We start from the raw sequence: 16,348 nt of genomic DNA, 5'->3' as shown, positions 1-16,348 counted from the left end.
TTATGAACTATGAGTCAACGATTCTTTCTTTTTATTAGAATTATATCCTTTGACAAAGTTTTTTTGTCATCTAAAGACGAACAAAACAGACGATCAAGATAAGTTATCAAGATAAACAGAGATATTGAAAACAAACTTTTGCAGGCGAAAATAATCCTGTCCTACTGTCCAGACAGACACAGTTTAATAAAAATGCGTTCACTGTGCTATTTATCCAGAGCAACTAAAGACTACAGATCAAAAGATACAAACAATTGTTATTTTCATGATTCTGGTCAAATGAAACCTATATGTATGGATTTTGAACCCCTTTGGATAGTTGAATATTTTGCTATATATTGGGGGAACGTACAACTTGAAGGTTTTCCTAGGGCACCAAATACCCTTGCACTGGCCTTGCATATTTTCATCGTAAGCAGAAGGTAGGGGGATCAGATACATGGAAAAGATACTGGATGGTGTTATTTATAACTGAATTATAAAAACCTATGACACAGAGAAAATAGATTGATTAGAAGAAGAATATTTAATTATAAGAATGGTTTAATGCTTCCATTAATTTAATAGTGAAGCTATACAGAAGGCTCATGTCCCAATGATCCATGTCGCCACGTCCGGTCATATTCTATCTGAAGACCGTGCATCTCGAAAAATAGCCTAGCAGAGTAGTCACAATGGTAAGAGGTTCCGTTGCAGAATTGTTGCGACACAACCTCACTAATCCTATTTAAAGTGCTTTTCGAATCCATCTAATGTGCAAGGACAATAGTTTCATAGGCTTGTTTCAACACTCCGATCATACAGATGTCCACAGGCACTGAGTTCGGAGTCTTCATATAAAATAACATGAATATATATATTTAATTTTCCACGTGCTTGGGGTATGAAGTAGTTGAATGAGAGGTACAACTCGCAGCCTTATTTTGATGAGCCCATATTCTGTTGGATTCGTTTCTTTAAAAAGACAACGTTTCTGTGTAGTACAAAGAATCTAAAAGATTGGTCTACTAAGAAGCAGAGTTCGCGATCACCTTTATCTTTATATCCACTCGCCCCTGTTGCACCATCCACAAGTGATCTTGAAATTAAAAAAACAAAAAAAAGCTTCGCGTCACCATGTAACACTTTTGAAATTTCTTCACTGATTTCCAAGTAGAAAGGTATGAAACTTGTTACAGTTTTCAAGGTACACTTACGCTTTTCGTACTGACATTTTTTTACTGTTAGATACACTTACATGCGGTCGTTCTTCCTTTCTTGGATGTAACTTGTGTCTTTTTTTCAGACGAACTGGGCACCTTCTTGATTATGTTGTGCCCTATGGACTGCTTTTGTCATTGAATTTTGAATTCGTGAATTTTTACTTGTTACAATACCGTATTTCCTCACTAGAATTGATGCATTGGATTTTGGAATCTCTTTCTGAACGGTACCGGAGCCCAGAGTTGATCCACATTTTCCCAATGCCAAAACTGTTACTTACCTTCTGAAGAACGGTCATTTTTCCTCGATGTCATTAAACAGTGTAGAAATATCGACTCTGAATCACATGACTAGCTGATTTGTCTGTTCAAAATTATTTTAATATGATGAAACCAACCCTCTGTACTTTAAGGACGTTTCTAGTATTTAGACAATACCCTAAGGAACACCTTTGTTGATGAAATATAAAAATAGAATTAAATTGTATTAAATCTGGATACATATGTCATGCAGATTATAAGTACATAGAAGAGTTGTATGTACACACACAGAATGTATAATGTAAACTCAAGCCCAGAAATAAATTAATATTATGCTCTGTATCGTTTCACAATAAACACATTGATTTCATTCAGGATTTTTTAAACGATGTTTTGTACAAATTATGTGGGATACACTTAGATTATTTTCTTAATGAAATTTTTATTTACGTCTTTTTTCCACCTACATTTACATCAATGAAATTGTTTATTATTATTTCAACAACATGATACCCATGTAACACCCTAAAATAACTTACACTTGTGAATATAATTAATTAATATTTACTTAACCCCACGTTTTTTATAAGTCCGTTTTAACTACTGTTAGCTCCCCAGTGACACAGCGGTATGTCTGCGGACTCACACCGCCGAAAACGGGGTTTCGATACCCATGGTGGGCGGAGCATCCACAGCCCATTGTGTAGCTTTGTGCTTAATTCTAAACAAACAATACTACTGTTGTTATTATTTAAAGAGTTATTCCAGCACCTATCATTAAGTACATTCGTATTATGGTAAATACTACTTACGTTTATAACATATTGACAAAGTCCCTGTTTCAGCTTAAGCCGCACCATGGTAAATGTTCTCTGTATTCTATACATGACACTGAAGATGATATACTTGTTAAGGGGACGCCGCAATGTTCAGCTAATTTTCCTACAATATTACTATGTCACGTATTGTTAAATAATGAATGGCACACAACAATAAGTCCACACCCATCTTTAGGTGACATAGCACCCAATTATACAACTTTTTTTCTATGACAGCTTAATCATCGTTTTAATTTGGTTAAGTTGCCCCTTGGTAAACACGTTGTTCTTTCAGGTGAAATTGCACCTGAATATCTTGTTAGTTTTCTTTCGATGCAGTTCACATTTTTCTTTAGGTGAAGACGTAACCTGATAACGGTCTTGTTTATTTCGTCACGACGTTTTTTACCAGGCCTTTCTTTATGAAATGACTAACTTAACAGTAACGTTTTTCGTTGGGCGTAGTCATAACATGACAAATAACGTGTTTATTTTTGCTACGACACTTAATTAGCTCGTTATTCGCGTGTTGTTGTATTGTCGGTTTAGACATGCCCCTGTAAACATATTATTTTTAAAGCGTTTCGTATTTAGATAAAGTTATACAATGAAAAACATTCCTTATTCGTTTGAACTTGAAATTATTCGGCTCAGACCTTTCTAAAGAAAACAGCATCTTTTGAGCCTATTGATAGAAAAAAAATAGATTTACTTACATCTAGCATGCATTTATACAAGCAAACAGTTTGAACGGATACATCACAATTTTAATAATACTTTCGCAGATAATCCAACTTCATTAATTTGAGGTTTTAATCTTTAATCAACAGAGTTTCGTTAGTATGAAGGCTACTTTCGTTGTTACTTTTAACCATGCTCTTGAAATGAGCGTTCTTTACTGCTACGTTACAATTGCGCATGACATGCTATTTTCACACAGTATACTTCCATATTTCTACACCATGATTTCTATCCATCTTGTGGTAGACCATATGTAACTAGGACAGGTAGATTCATAAATTACGTTATATGTTGTTTGTGCAAAGTCGTGTCTTTAAACTAAAAATAAAATTAAATCTATTTCAGATTTGAGAATAATTCTTAGGTCTCTTTGAGGGTATACTCTACTAAAGAGATTACACAATTGTCGTTTTCTTTTTGTTTTTGTTGACTGAAAACCATGTTCTCCAGTAAAAGAACCATCGAAATTGATAATTTTGCCACATTTATGATCTGTTGTTTTAGTATTTGAACTTCTTGGAAATGCGTTCTTATAACCTTGTCTACTTTATGATTATGAGAATCATTCTTTCGAAAAGCATTTTTATATATTTCACTTTGTTACGAGCATATCTATGAAACATGTAATTTTATAAGATTATGGAACTAATGTTATCACAAGATTATCTTTGTTCTTGTTTGGGATAAAACTAAGAAAATTAATAAAAGTATTGTTCAATATTCTCTCGTTTAGATTCAATATCCAATTAAGCAACTAATCGATTCTCTTTATTTTCTACCGTGAACTTTCTATTACTGTCTAATGATATTCACAAAACTGATTTACAAGTTCCACTTCGTTAAAGATGACGAAAGTATGAACCACGTATCTTTGATAATATACAGGACAAGTGTGAAACTATTTGGACATTCCTTCAACCATTGTGTTCCATAGCAGGTCGAAATTAGATTAGCTAACGCAGGAGGCAATGTGGAACTGATCGCAGCTCCATCGGTTTGTTCATAGATGTTACTATCAAAAATGGAAATGTAGCAAATTCCAATATATGTTGAAAAACTGGCATAGGAAATTTTATCCTATTTCCATTTTAATAGCACCAGATGTAATGTCTTCTTCAAAGGAATGTTCATATATAAAGATTCGACATCCACATCAGTATGAAAGATACTTTAATGTTTTACTGTGAATTGTAAGGTCTACAATTTGGCAGATATGCATGATCAGTGAGCAGAATCTTGTGTTAAAAAAGAAGAAATGTTAACGATAACTTGGAAGAAATTACATAATTGGACATTACCAGATTTAAGATTTTAAAACATTATAATTTGCGTTTTCTATGGGACCTGTTATTTTTTAACAATACGTCATTGGTAGTATCTACTACTGATATGGATTTGATAACAGTTATTGAAATTATTCTCAAAACCTTACTTGCATTTCCCGACTTTTACTAAATGGCTTGAGACTTTGCGACCAAAAACGTTTTTGGTTTTTCTTTTCTATGAAAAATCACTGACAGTGAAGCAGAGTTTATTAAATATTTGCAACTTTGTATATAAATATGATCTTTGTCTATTAGGCTTAACGAAACCCAGTATCTAGCGTATCAGAATGTGGATAGAAGGGTTTGGGGTTCGAGACTTCTTGTCCCTGAACACACTTCGTAATTTCAGCTGTGAACACATTATATCTATGTGACTGTCAATCCGTTTATCCCTTTCAAATACGGACAAAACTCTCGTGGGTAGAGGTACTACTGGATGTCTGATTTTAAAAGAGCAAAGTTTTGTACACAGGGGGGAATCGACTTACCATTTTAGCGACGTACGTATGTAGATTTACTGCTACCCCATCGAGGGACACTTTCCTCTCGTCAACAATCCTCTCAATCGTCTCAAATGTTAACATAATTCAACTCTATACATAAAATGTTGACAACTTTTCATGCAAGTCATTATAAACGGAATCATATTTTCTAGGAACTATCAATAAGTTCAGGCATTACTGTTTGGCACCACTTTGTTGAGAATGTATGAAATTTTCATTCTTGTTTGTTTTAAAATATTTATAGTATAATCGGCTTTACCTCGTTTTAACGGGTTGATTTTCACTAACTAACATGAGACTCTTTAATGAAGTTCCAAGTTTATCAAATCATTTCAAGATTATACCAACCAGGAATAATGTTTTACTGCTACGTCGTTTTCTGTTTTCAGGAGTTCAAATTCAGATCTCACTTTTGTGCAATTTTTGAGAAGTCGAGAAATCTTTACGATAAGGCTATCAACCGAAAGCTTATTGCGTGGCCGCAGGGTCGGCAACTTTTCGAGATAGAGAAAATCATTAGTACACACGCTTGCAAACTGGTTCTCCACACGCGATCATTGTCTCAGTTGTGTCTAAGAATGTGAAGTATTGCCGCTAGTTTGAGACTGTAACCAGTATTAGAACCCCTGTGTTGAATATGGCGATCGTGTTTACGTGTTGTACTTCAGATAGAACCCTATATTTAATATATTAGTTATTCCTTTTATTAACGTTAGTACCCTGTGTCTGATATCGTTCTCTTCTTTTTTACTTCTAGAATTTTAATATCTAATGTTTGGTTCTCGTTTATCACTTGTCTTGGTACCCTGTATGTGGTACTGTTCTTGTTGGTTGCTTCTATTTAAAAATCATTATGTCTACTGTAATGCTATTATTTACTGGTTGTTTTTTCATATCTCTGTTTCCAATCTCCTGATCATTTTTATTGCCTTCATTTTATATCCCCTGTATCTAGTTTTCTATTATCATTTGCTCCTTGTTTCCACTCTCGTGAAATTTTTAATTACTTTTATTTTAGAACCTCTGTCTCTATTATGTTGTTATTTTTCGAAGTTTTATTTCATAGTAAAAACAGTATTTAATTTAATTAAAAACGGTTTTTTGTTTGGTGTGATAGATGGCAGTATACCATATATTAGATGAAGTCAATAATTTCAAATAAATACAAATTCAGTGTTCCGAAACAAATAAAACTATTGTATTACCATATAAAAGACATATTGAATTTGAAAAATCAGTTATGTAATCTCTTTTCTTTTTTCTCGAACCCTTCCTGAAATTAATATAGGAATCTATTTTCAACCTGGAATTATAATGTCATTTTTAAGGTATGTGTGTGCGTGTTTTCTTATAGCAAAGCCACATCTGGCTATCTGCTGAGCCTACCTAGGGGAATCGAACCCCTAATTTTAGCATTGTAAGTTCGTAGACTTACCGCTGTACTAGCGGGAGTGTTTTTAAGATATAAAGACAGAATTTCACGCGTAAAAATATCTAAATTGCGATATGAATTTAAGTATCGTATATCTAATTTTTTGTTAGACTACTAGATGATTAGATTGTTATATATGTTTTTACTTTCATGAAAAGCTACATGTGGGTTAAATGCGCTAGCCGTCCCTAATTTATTGGTGTAAGACTAGAGGGAAGGTAGCTACTTATTACCATCCACCGCCAAATCTCGGACTATTCTTCTACCGACGAATAGTGGAACTGTGCGAACCATTATAACGTTCCCACAGCTAAAAGGGTGAGCCTATTTGGTGTGATTGGGACTTGAACCTGCGACCCTCAAATTACTAGTCGTGATCCGTAACCACCTGGCCATACCGGGCTAAATGGTTAAAACTTGTATGGGAGAACATGAACATTTAGTAAATAATAATAAATCTTACCTACGGGGACAAGCATTTGGCGAATATGACGTAAAAATACGGTTAAGGTTCTCACTAGAGAGCAAAATGAGAGAATTGGTGGAATTTAGTTTGAATATACGTCCATTAAAGTTAAATTGTGTCATGAATACTCTGTCTAAACAATCTATCATCGAGAGAATTGTTTATTTGTTTCAGAACAAAGCCACATTGATCTAACTAATGTGTCCACTGAAGGGTATCGAACCCTCTATTTTAGCATTGTAGGTCCATGGACTTACTATTGTCCCTCCTAGAGACGTGATGAAAATAATTTGTATATGAAAGAGACGTTATTACTTACAGACTTACTCCAGAGCTCATTACGATGAGTTCATCAATATAACGATTAATATGGAAATATATTATTTTCTTTTTTTTTTTGTAATCAAGCACAAAGCTGCACAATGGATTATCTGTACTTTGCTCACCAAGGGGATTGAAACGTGGTTTCTAGCGTTGTCAGTCTGCAGTTATATAGCTGTGCCATTGGGGGTAATAGTAATATAAAAATGCAGTTTTGTTTATAGCTTGCAACTTAGAACCTTGTATTTTGTAGTGTTGTTTGTTTTTTGGAATTTCGCGCAAAGCTACACGAGAGCTGTCTGCGCTAGCTGTCCCTAATTTAGCAGTGTAAGACTAGAGGGAAGGCAGTTAGTCATCACCACCGACTCTTGAGCTACTCTTTTACCAACAAATAGTGGGATTGACCGTCACATCATAATGTCCCCACCGCTGAAAGGGCGAGCATGTTTGGTGTAACGGGGATTCGAACCCGCGACCCTCGTATTACGAGTCGAGTGCCTTAACCCACCTGGCCATTTTGCAGTGCGTTCATGTTAACTGCTTGTATTTCACTACTGAGTTCTCTTTGTACATTCGTGTTCTTGTTTCTTACTGACATCGCAATACTTTGTGTAATGTCATTTTTTTTGTTTACTGCTTTCATCTTAGTACTCTATATGCTATGCTGTGTTTTGCTTGCTTCGATGATTTGCAATACGTCTTTCTTTTTATATTTTACGTAAAACACTTGAAATCAAACATCTCATGTCGTTCCAAAATAACTAAAACACTCTGGAAAGTTTCAGAATGGTTGAAATTAGGCTAGCACGAGGTTAAAACCAAAACTAGATATAAGCTTCCCTTCACAAGGCAAATTCTGCTGTTTTTGCTTCTTAATCGATATTCTGGAAATTATGCATTTACTGCTTAAAGCAGAACAGTTAGGTTTATGAATCAAGAAAAATTAGAGAGAAGTATGAAGTATACATTACAGACAGAAACACGTTTTTCTGGGTAAAAAATAGGTGAAGGACCTTATGAAATAAATGAAATATTACACATAATCTCTTCTTCAATAAAAACATATTTTGATATGTGACTTAGTGCTTAACTCACTTAACATCTTATAGTTGTCATACTAAGCCGTTAGATTTGTTTATTTTTAAATATTGCGTTAAAAATGTATAGACTTTTGGTGCATGTGACGGGTACTATAAACAGAATAAAACTGCTAAGTAACCCACAGTTGAATATAAATTCAATTCAAATATTTTTACCAGGTTACCACATGTTGTTATATGTCGCTTTTAGAAGGCTTTTGTTGTTTTTTTCACGTTGTGCTTACTAGTAAGTTTTTCGCATGTGATATATAGATAACGCTCTAATAAACACATTAATTAAACTGTTTTTTACATATGGCTCAGTAAGGGTTTATATAGTTTTGTAACAAAATACTACTTAGTGGGTAACTTTTATCTTCATGTCAATAAGACTGAAGTGAAATATAGTTAAAATTCAAAATATTTTATAAACATTTCTCCTGAGATACGTTAAGCTCTTCTTAAACATTGAATCGAAAATAATTTTGTGTTTGTGAATTAAGACAGCAGCAAAAATTAATATATTTATATATTTATACCACCTCTTTGAAGTCGACATAATTACCTATTCTTCTTCCAGAACTATAACTGGAATGATAAAAGTAGTCCAATTAATGATATTATTCGACGCATTCTAAGCACATACCATAATTTAACGAAAATGAATGAGACGACTGTTGTATTTTTGTTCTTTGAATGTAATTATGTTGTTAGAAAGAAACCTACCAGATAGCCGTCTTAAGAATGCCACCATGCTCCAGAAGAGGCCCCCAAGGCCAGCTGTGGTAGTTGTTGCATACAGTCCGATTCGTTTTGTAATCAGTGACATCAGTAATGACACATATTAATCATATCTAATAATTAATCCAGCCTCCTCGCCGTTTGTTAAATCTAGTATGCCTTAAAGTTCTACAATATGAACCCTGTAATCTAAAGTATTAATGTAATTGTTGTATGAAAACTTACAAAGGCAAATTTTTCTCCCTTGATTTATTTCTAACAATTGTTCGAAAGTAAGTTATTATGCGAGATCACATAATGTTTCCTTACGTTCGAGAACAAGAAATAGAATTTTACAGTTTACAGTTTTAATAATGGTATTAGTTGTCTATAATTCACACAGAACCAAAAACAAAACAAAAAACTTTTTTTTTGTAATTTACTACTAATTCTAATCAATAGCGTTGTTACCTTTCATATGGAAAACAATCACTAAATACATAGATAAAACTGAAGTTCTAGTTCCTATCTTGTTTTTTTATTTATTTGTCGTTACATTTGGTTGCAAGTAACAAGAAATCATTATATTTTGCATAATCTGTTTTATAGTATTTGTCAGTACACTAACCTATATTCACGCTTTTAAATTACCTTTCATCTTGGCGCTTAATTAAATTACTAAAAAATATTAATCAGTCGACATCGAAATGAAGAATTTATCTTTAAAAGGCCAGGAGTTTTCAAAATTCTTTAATCGTGTTTAAATTAAATTCTTTAATTTTTTTTTTCATTTTTGCATGTCTTATGAGCAGTATTATTATATATTGAAGGAATAACCTACATTTTCAACTTTATCTTGCTGTTATTTTAGGTATGGTTCCAGAACCGGAGAGCCAAGTGGAGAAAGCAAGAGAAAGCTTCAGGGAACGTCACACAAGTTCAAGGTTACAATCCTTACACCTTACCGCCTCCAATTACCACTTCAACGACAGTCCTCGGACAACAAAACCATTATACTACGCTCAACTTTACTCGAAAATCGTTTGACTCTGCACTCTTCAATTCGCGTCTGCCTCCCGTGTTTTTACCCTCCGCAGCTACAACTTTGTTACCACCAATTGGATCATATGTGGGACCATCAGCATATGCCTTGCGTGATTTAGCTTCTTATCCGAGCTCACTCCTGCCTGTAAGTATGTCAACTCCATTTTCATCTCCATTTCCAGCAACCTCTTTTCAGACATTATTGGCTAATTTATCGGCTCAAAGCAGGCCAAAGTTACCAGGAGAGTCAACCAACGAATATCACGGAGGACTCTTCAGTCACGTTCCTACAGCTTCATCAACCACGATCAGTCTACCCAATACTATTGAATTCGATCGTCGGAGCTCCAGTATAGCAGCTCTTCGTATGAAGGCAAGGGAACATGAAGTCCGCATGGAGATTATTCGAAAAGCAAATAGTGAATTTATCAGTTGAACTTTTTATTTGTATTATCTGAAAAACAACACAAGAAAATAATCAGTTCCTCTTCTGAAGCATACTCCACCTCTTTTAAATGTTGTGTTAGACCAAAGATACAAACTACTCCTTGAAAACATTGTTTGAGATGTATTTTGTGAGAATGTACTCATCAACAGTGTTTTTGTTGTTAGTTGATTGTGTTGTTTTTTCGTATTTCTACACTAATTCTTGAGGGTCTTAGTGCCTTTAGTTTTCGTCTAGTATATAGCATTTCGGCTGAAACAAACCCGACACAGTTGTGTAGATTGATTCTTTCAATTTTAAACACAGTAGCATATCACACTTCTTCATTACCTTGTGGTTTTGAATGTTGCAAAGTATACTGATACACAGCAGTACCGATCATTATTTGAATTACTGCTCGAAACTTGCCTTTTCCTGGAGCACCTTTTCCACTTGGAGATTGTTCTACTTCCAGATTAGGAAAACATTGAGATGAAATTTCGGTGGTTTAATTAATTATAAATTTAGTTTCCTATATTAAAAGTTTGTTATCTTAGCACACTTTACTCAGTTTAGTACATAAAAAAGAGGGAAGCTATGTGTTTTTTTTTTCCAGGTGAACATACTGGAAAGTTGCTGTATTGTACTTTATGTGTTGATAAATTATTTATTACAGGCGTAAGCCTTGAACGCTGACACTTATATTTAAAATAAATAAAACATTCCATCTGTAATTAAGTAAAATGTTCAAGTAGTATTTAAAAAGGTTTAAAAAATCCTAGATGTTTGATTTTGGAGCACAAAACCATGGGATGCAATCAGAGTACTTGGAAACTTCTCAGTATCACATGTTTCTAAGTAAACATTTTTTTCATACGTTGTTAGGAAGGTTTTTATGTTCAGAGCAGAAATTAGCACTAGTATATTTTAGATCACAACTAAGATGATAACAATAAACGTGGTTTATGTTCCTTCTAAAGAAACATTTTAGAAAACATTGAAAATTTCCTACTTAAGTATTTACGTATTAAACGAAAAATACTGCTCTAGTGTATTTAAACGTTTATAATTCCTCCATGATATACATTTGTCACTCAACAGTAGTTTTGTACGTCCAGTATTTAAGAAGTACAAAGGATTTCGGCCATGTGAATTGAACTTGTGAAAAACTGTTTTAAATATCCTGTTCTGAAGACTAGCATTTGTGAAAGGATAAAAGAGAAGAGTAGTTCTGTATTGTTCACTTGGACAATGCAAAAATTAGCAGCGATAACTCAGACTGATATTTGTATTTACATATTTTAATCACTGTTAACCCTTTTTATAATATTCAGATAATTTCCATCATAATATTAGTAATCTCCGCTAAAAAACTGTAATTATTTTTGGAACTGCTAATCGTTTTTTCAACACGTATTTTTTCTGAATAATATAGTTAAATTATTTGTACAATTAATACTAATTCCAATCAGAACAATCTACATGCTCTATTAGAACGACACTAGAAATGTACATATAGCTAATTAAATATACTTTTTGTTTGTTTATTATTTAAAAAATTAGAATGCATTGTTTTGTTAGTCTATAAACCTCACTATTATCGATATTTTCTGCCTTTAACTAAATTACCTCTCACGAGGTTTGACAGTAATATTTGAAATGATTTTTATACGGCACTGTTTTTCGTCATGGAATAATACTGATAAATACTGATTTTAACCATTGTTTAAACTTGCATACTTTAATGTGTTGCAACACTATTGATCATTTTACACCATTATCAATATCAGCGATAAAATTCTTGAAGTTCTTATAACACTAAAATGTTAGGTTTTCCATTAAAAATTTGACTAAAGCATTATTGAACACTACTTTACAAGCTTGAAAATGGCTGTTTATAAATAATGAATAAAACTAGAGATACCTGAAAAATATTACGTTTAGTGGTCAATTTGATTTTATTACAATTATATATAATTAAATAGCAAGCTAGACAAATTGGATCTTTTTTTTAGAATCGGATAATGTATTGTGTTAATATTTTTTTATTTTACAAAACACATAGTAGTCTTAGTGGCTCAGTACCTTATAATGTCATTAAACTATTTCTTTTTGAAAGAAATTGTTATGCCTCCATTAAGTTTAAAAATAATAGTGGAATTAAAAAGTTGTGAATACTTTGGAACTTGGAAGTTTCTTTAAATGAACTGTAAATGGTACTAATAACAATAAGTATATAACGTTTAAGACTTACATGTAAATATACATATATATATATTGTTTGTTTATTTTAGCACACAATGGTATACCGTATTGTGTCCACTATGAGGATCGAGTCTCAAGCTTCCGGGAGATTCACAAAGCGTCCTTAGTTGTTAACGACACCTACATTTTTATAATTCAATGAAAATGCTTAACTTGCACTTAAAAAAATGTAAACTAGTGACTTATTTAAAAAGAGTTAAAAGGATTTAAACTATTACTGGCTTCATTTTCAATAAAAACAAATAAATGTCACCTCAAAATTTACTAATTTATACAGTTCAAAAATTACACAATACCCTAACAAGAAACTTCTGTTTTAATAAATCCGAAATTTCTAAAACATATCTTCATACAAATACTTCAGCACTTCAATCTCTTGATTTGTAAACTAATTATGTTATACACTATATAACCAAGCCCTTCTTTCATAATTGTTTGATAATAAGATTTTAAAAACAAATGTAATAGTAAGTATAATGGCGAAATTATGCAGTTGGATATTATAAACCACAGTCACGATTCTGCCTTTAAAATATGCTTTATAACTTTCAAAGAAAATATACCAAACAAATCGAGAATTATTATTATGGATGTTAGCTACGGTGAAAATATAGGGCATGTAAATACCTGTTATAACAACTTTTTAAGAACTGTCTCTTGCAGAAAAAATCTAAAACTTTCAGATACTTGAATAATTTATTCTCAATTGATACTGATCTAATAGTGATACATATTGCTAATGTTTATCTATTTCAAAGTACTGAAACAATTGGTCCAAGTTTTAGTTACACACACTTTGTTCATTTTTAAGTTACTTTTGCAGACAAAGAACTTACATGTAGCACTGTACCTTAGATTATCCGTTTTAAAGAAAATGTATCAATTGTTACATTCTTAATTTACAGATTTGTCATAACTTACATAGATGAAGAATAATTTATAATTAACTGCTAAATAATTTGTTGATAAACTCATTCACAGTAGTTTCAACAAGAATGAGTTAGCTTATCAAACTATGGTTCGAAAAATAAAAAAATAAAAGATGAATTAAAACACTATAGTTAATGTTATAAAGCATGATTAAAACACTCTTTTTATTATAAACGCCCCCAAACCTTTCGGCAACTTAATATATTAACTACCAATTTTTCAAAATATTTTTCTTTGATAAAACAAATCTTTTGATAAAAAGATACTCAATTATCTGCAAGTTAATTAAAATTAGTTTCTATTTTATTATATTTGCATTACATGATCCAATTATTCACACTTAAACTATTTGTTTGTTTGTTATTGGCGAATGTGTTTTTTATGCACTGTTAGTTTTCTAACTTTATTTGACACTTTGGTTTTCACATCAGATCTAATTTTATTTTATTATCAGTTGTTGAGTTTAGCGGCAGTTACCTAAACGTGTATCCCGCTGGTACAGCGGTAAGTCTACAGATTTACAACGCTAAAATCAGGGGCTCGATTCCCCTCGGTGAACTCAACAGATAGCCCAATGTGGCTTTGCTAAAAGAAAAGCACACATACATAACTATACCTTATTGTACTCCGCTGGGAGAGCAGCAAGTCTTTGGATTTACAACGTTGAAATCCAGGGCTCGATTCCCTTCAGTGAACAAAGCAGATAGTCCGATATAAAAAACACATACCTTATTAAAATATAATATACTCAGTGCTACGATTTCAAGCTTATTGAAAGGTGTCAAACACGTTTTTTTTTTAACAAAAACTTAGGACTGAAAATATGTGTAATACATCCTTTTATATTACGTCTGTATATTTTGTAGTTTATACATCTTACAAATAACATTGCTTTGCTTTATATCTTTCGTATGTTGTTCGTGTTATTAAGTGCCCTTGCTGTAAGAATTGGTCTTTTCCGACAATAATGTTTTTCTTGAAATTTTCTTTCTTTGTTCTTTTATGTTAATTATAGCTATTTGATTGATGGGAGCTCTTATATTTGAGCCTAGCGCATGCTCGTGCCATTAAACTTCTGAATCTTAAGTTGGTTTAAGATTTTTTTAAGAAAAAAAAGATGTGTGTGTGTATGTATATACACACCCATTATTTTATATAAAATACACACCTCTTTTTTTCTCCTAAATAAATCTTAAACTAAAACCAACTTAAGATTCAGGAGTTTAATATATATATGTATATACTCACACCCATTATTTTATATAAAATATGATATGTACGTCAATGGTCAAAATCTTATCCAAAATTTCTAAGCTTAAACTCTTTATGAAAACACTCAGAAACAGATGGGACTGAATAATAACAAAAATATTTTGCTTACTTGACAAAAAAAATCTGTGATTTTGTTTATATATACAGTTTCGTTGATACCAGTCCTAAAGAATGCTAAGCATGTTATTTATTATTTTCATGCCCTACAAGTTACATACTACAAATTCTATAATTCTTATACCAACTAAAACAAAACATTATACGAGAAATCACTAAATAATCTAATTGGATAAGGGTTGATGGAAGTTTAAAAAAAATCAAATTTCCTATTCCTTTTCAGTTGTTTCTGAAAATGGCTATTGCGTGTATTTTTTGCAATTTGCGTGCTCGTAATGTTTTTACTACTTTTTACTTTTTCCTATGTCGCGTATCCTTTGTAGCGTCACGTTGTTTAAATTAAATGTGAAAGTAAAACGGTCTGTTGAGCTAATCCAATGCCATTATTAATAACAGAATTCAAGGCCAATTGGTCCAAAATGATGAGAGTTTTTATGTGATGGAATGAAATAATTGGAAAATTACCCATGGGTCTCTACAGGTTATAAATACAATTGGCTGTTTCCTGTTGCCATGCGTCAATTAATCACGTGAGGGAACCGATTTCACCAACATTTACCAGTGTATGCTTCTAAACGTTTTTTGTTTTTGTTTTGTTTTTCTTCATGGTATGACAGGGCATGCGAACGACCTTGCATTAACTGGAAAGGAGTTAGGTCAGATTTCTTCTATATCCAAAAACACAGTAAAGCTAAATCAAAAGAGCCAGACACACGTACACATATGTACATACATATTAACAAACACATACATACATACATAACGTTTTTTAATTCCTTCTACGTTTTCACAAAACTTGAAATAAGGTGATATTTTTCATATCGTCCTGGTCTGACATCTTATATTTATTGTACATTGTAAGAAAACAAATTGTACAAATGTTTACGTGAATGCGAAAAAATATTTATCCGTTGTGTAAATGTCATAGCATATATACACATTCTTCTGAAAACTGTATCAAAATAATCTACATATCTTCTAAATACGTCATCAGAAGTTTACAATATTATGCACTTTCGTTTTTTTTATAGTGGCCCGGTATAACCAAGCGTGTTAAGGCGTCCGACTCGTACTCTGAGGGTCGCGGGTTCGCATCTCCGTCGCCTCAAACATACTCGCCCTCCCAGCCGTGGGGGCGTTATAATGTGACGGTCAATCCACTATTCGTTGGTAAAAGAGTAGCCCAAGTGTTGGCGGTGGGTGGTGATGACTAGCTGCCTTCCCCCTAGTCGTACACTGCTAAATTAGGGACGACTAGCACAGATAGCCCTTGAGTAGCTTTGTGCGAAATTCAAAACAAACAAACAAACTCTTTTTATAGCAACATCTATGTAACGACTGAGTCACAAACATTATATTAATGTTTGCAAATATCATAGCAAAAGTTTGAAGTTTTTCTTTTTCGTTTTTATTATAAAAATTAAAACA

The 16,348-nt window shown here is 32.6% G+C and overlaps 1 protein-coding gene across 5 annotated transcripts in view; it reads left to right on the top strand.

Moving 5' to 3' along the window:
• Positions 1 to 12,268, top strand: part of LOC143226011 (homeobox protein aristaless-like) — a 152,582-nt gene extending 140,314 nt beyond the window's left edge. For all 5 annotated transcript variants that reach the window (XM_076456379.1, XM_076456376.1, XM_076456377.1 and 2 more), the window contains exon 4: positions 9,740 to 12,268. In XM_076456379.1, the coding sequence (XP_076312494.1) occupies positions 9,740 to 10,348 (609 nt within the window). In that variant the 3' untranslated portion in view covers positions 10,349 to 12,268. The remainder of the gene's footprint in view (positions 1 to 9,739) is intronic.
• Positions 12,269 to 16,348: the final 4,080 nt, after the last annotated feature.

Source organism: Tachypleus tridentatus, chromosome 9 (genome assembly GCF_004210375.1).
Source record: "Tachypleus tridentatus isolate NWPU-2018 chromosome 9, ASM421037v1, whole genome shotgun sequence".
NCBI lineage: Eukaryota > Metazoa > Arthropoda > Merostomata > Xiphosura > Limulidae > Tachypleus > Tachypleus tridentatus.
Note: the sequence above shows the minus strand (reverse complement) of the source record. Positions and strands in the feature narration are given on the sequence as shown.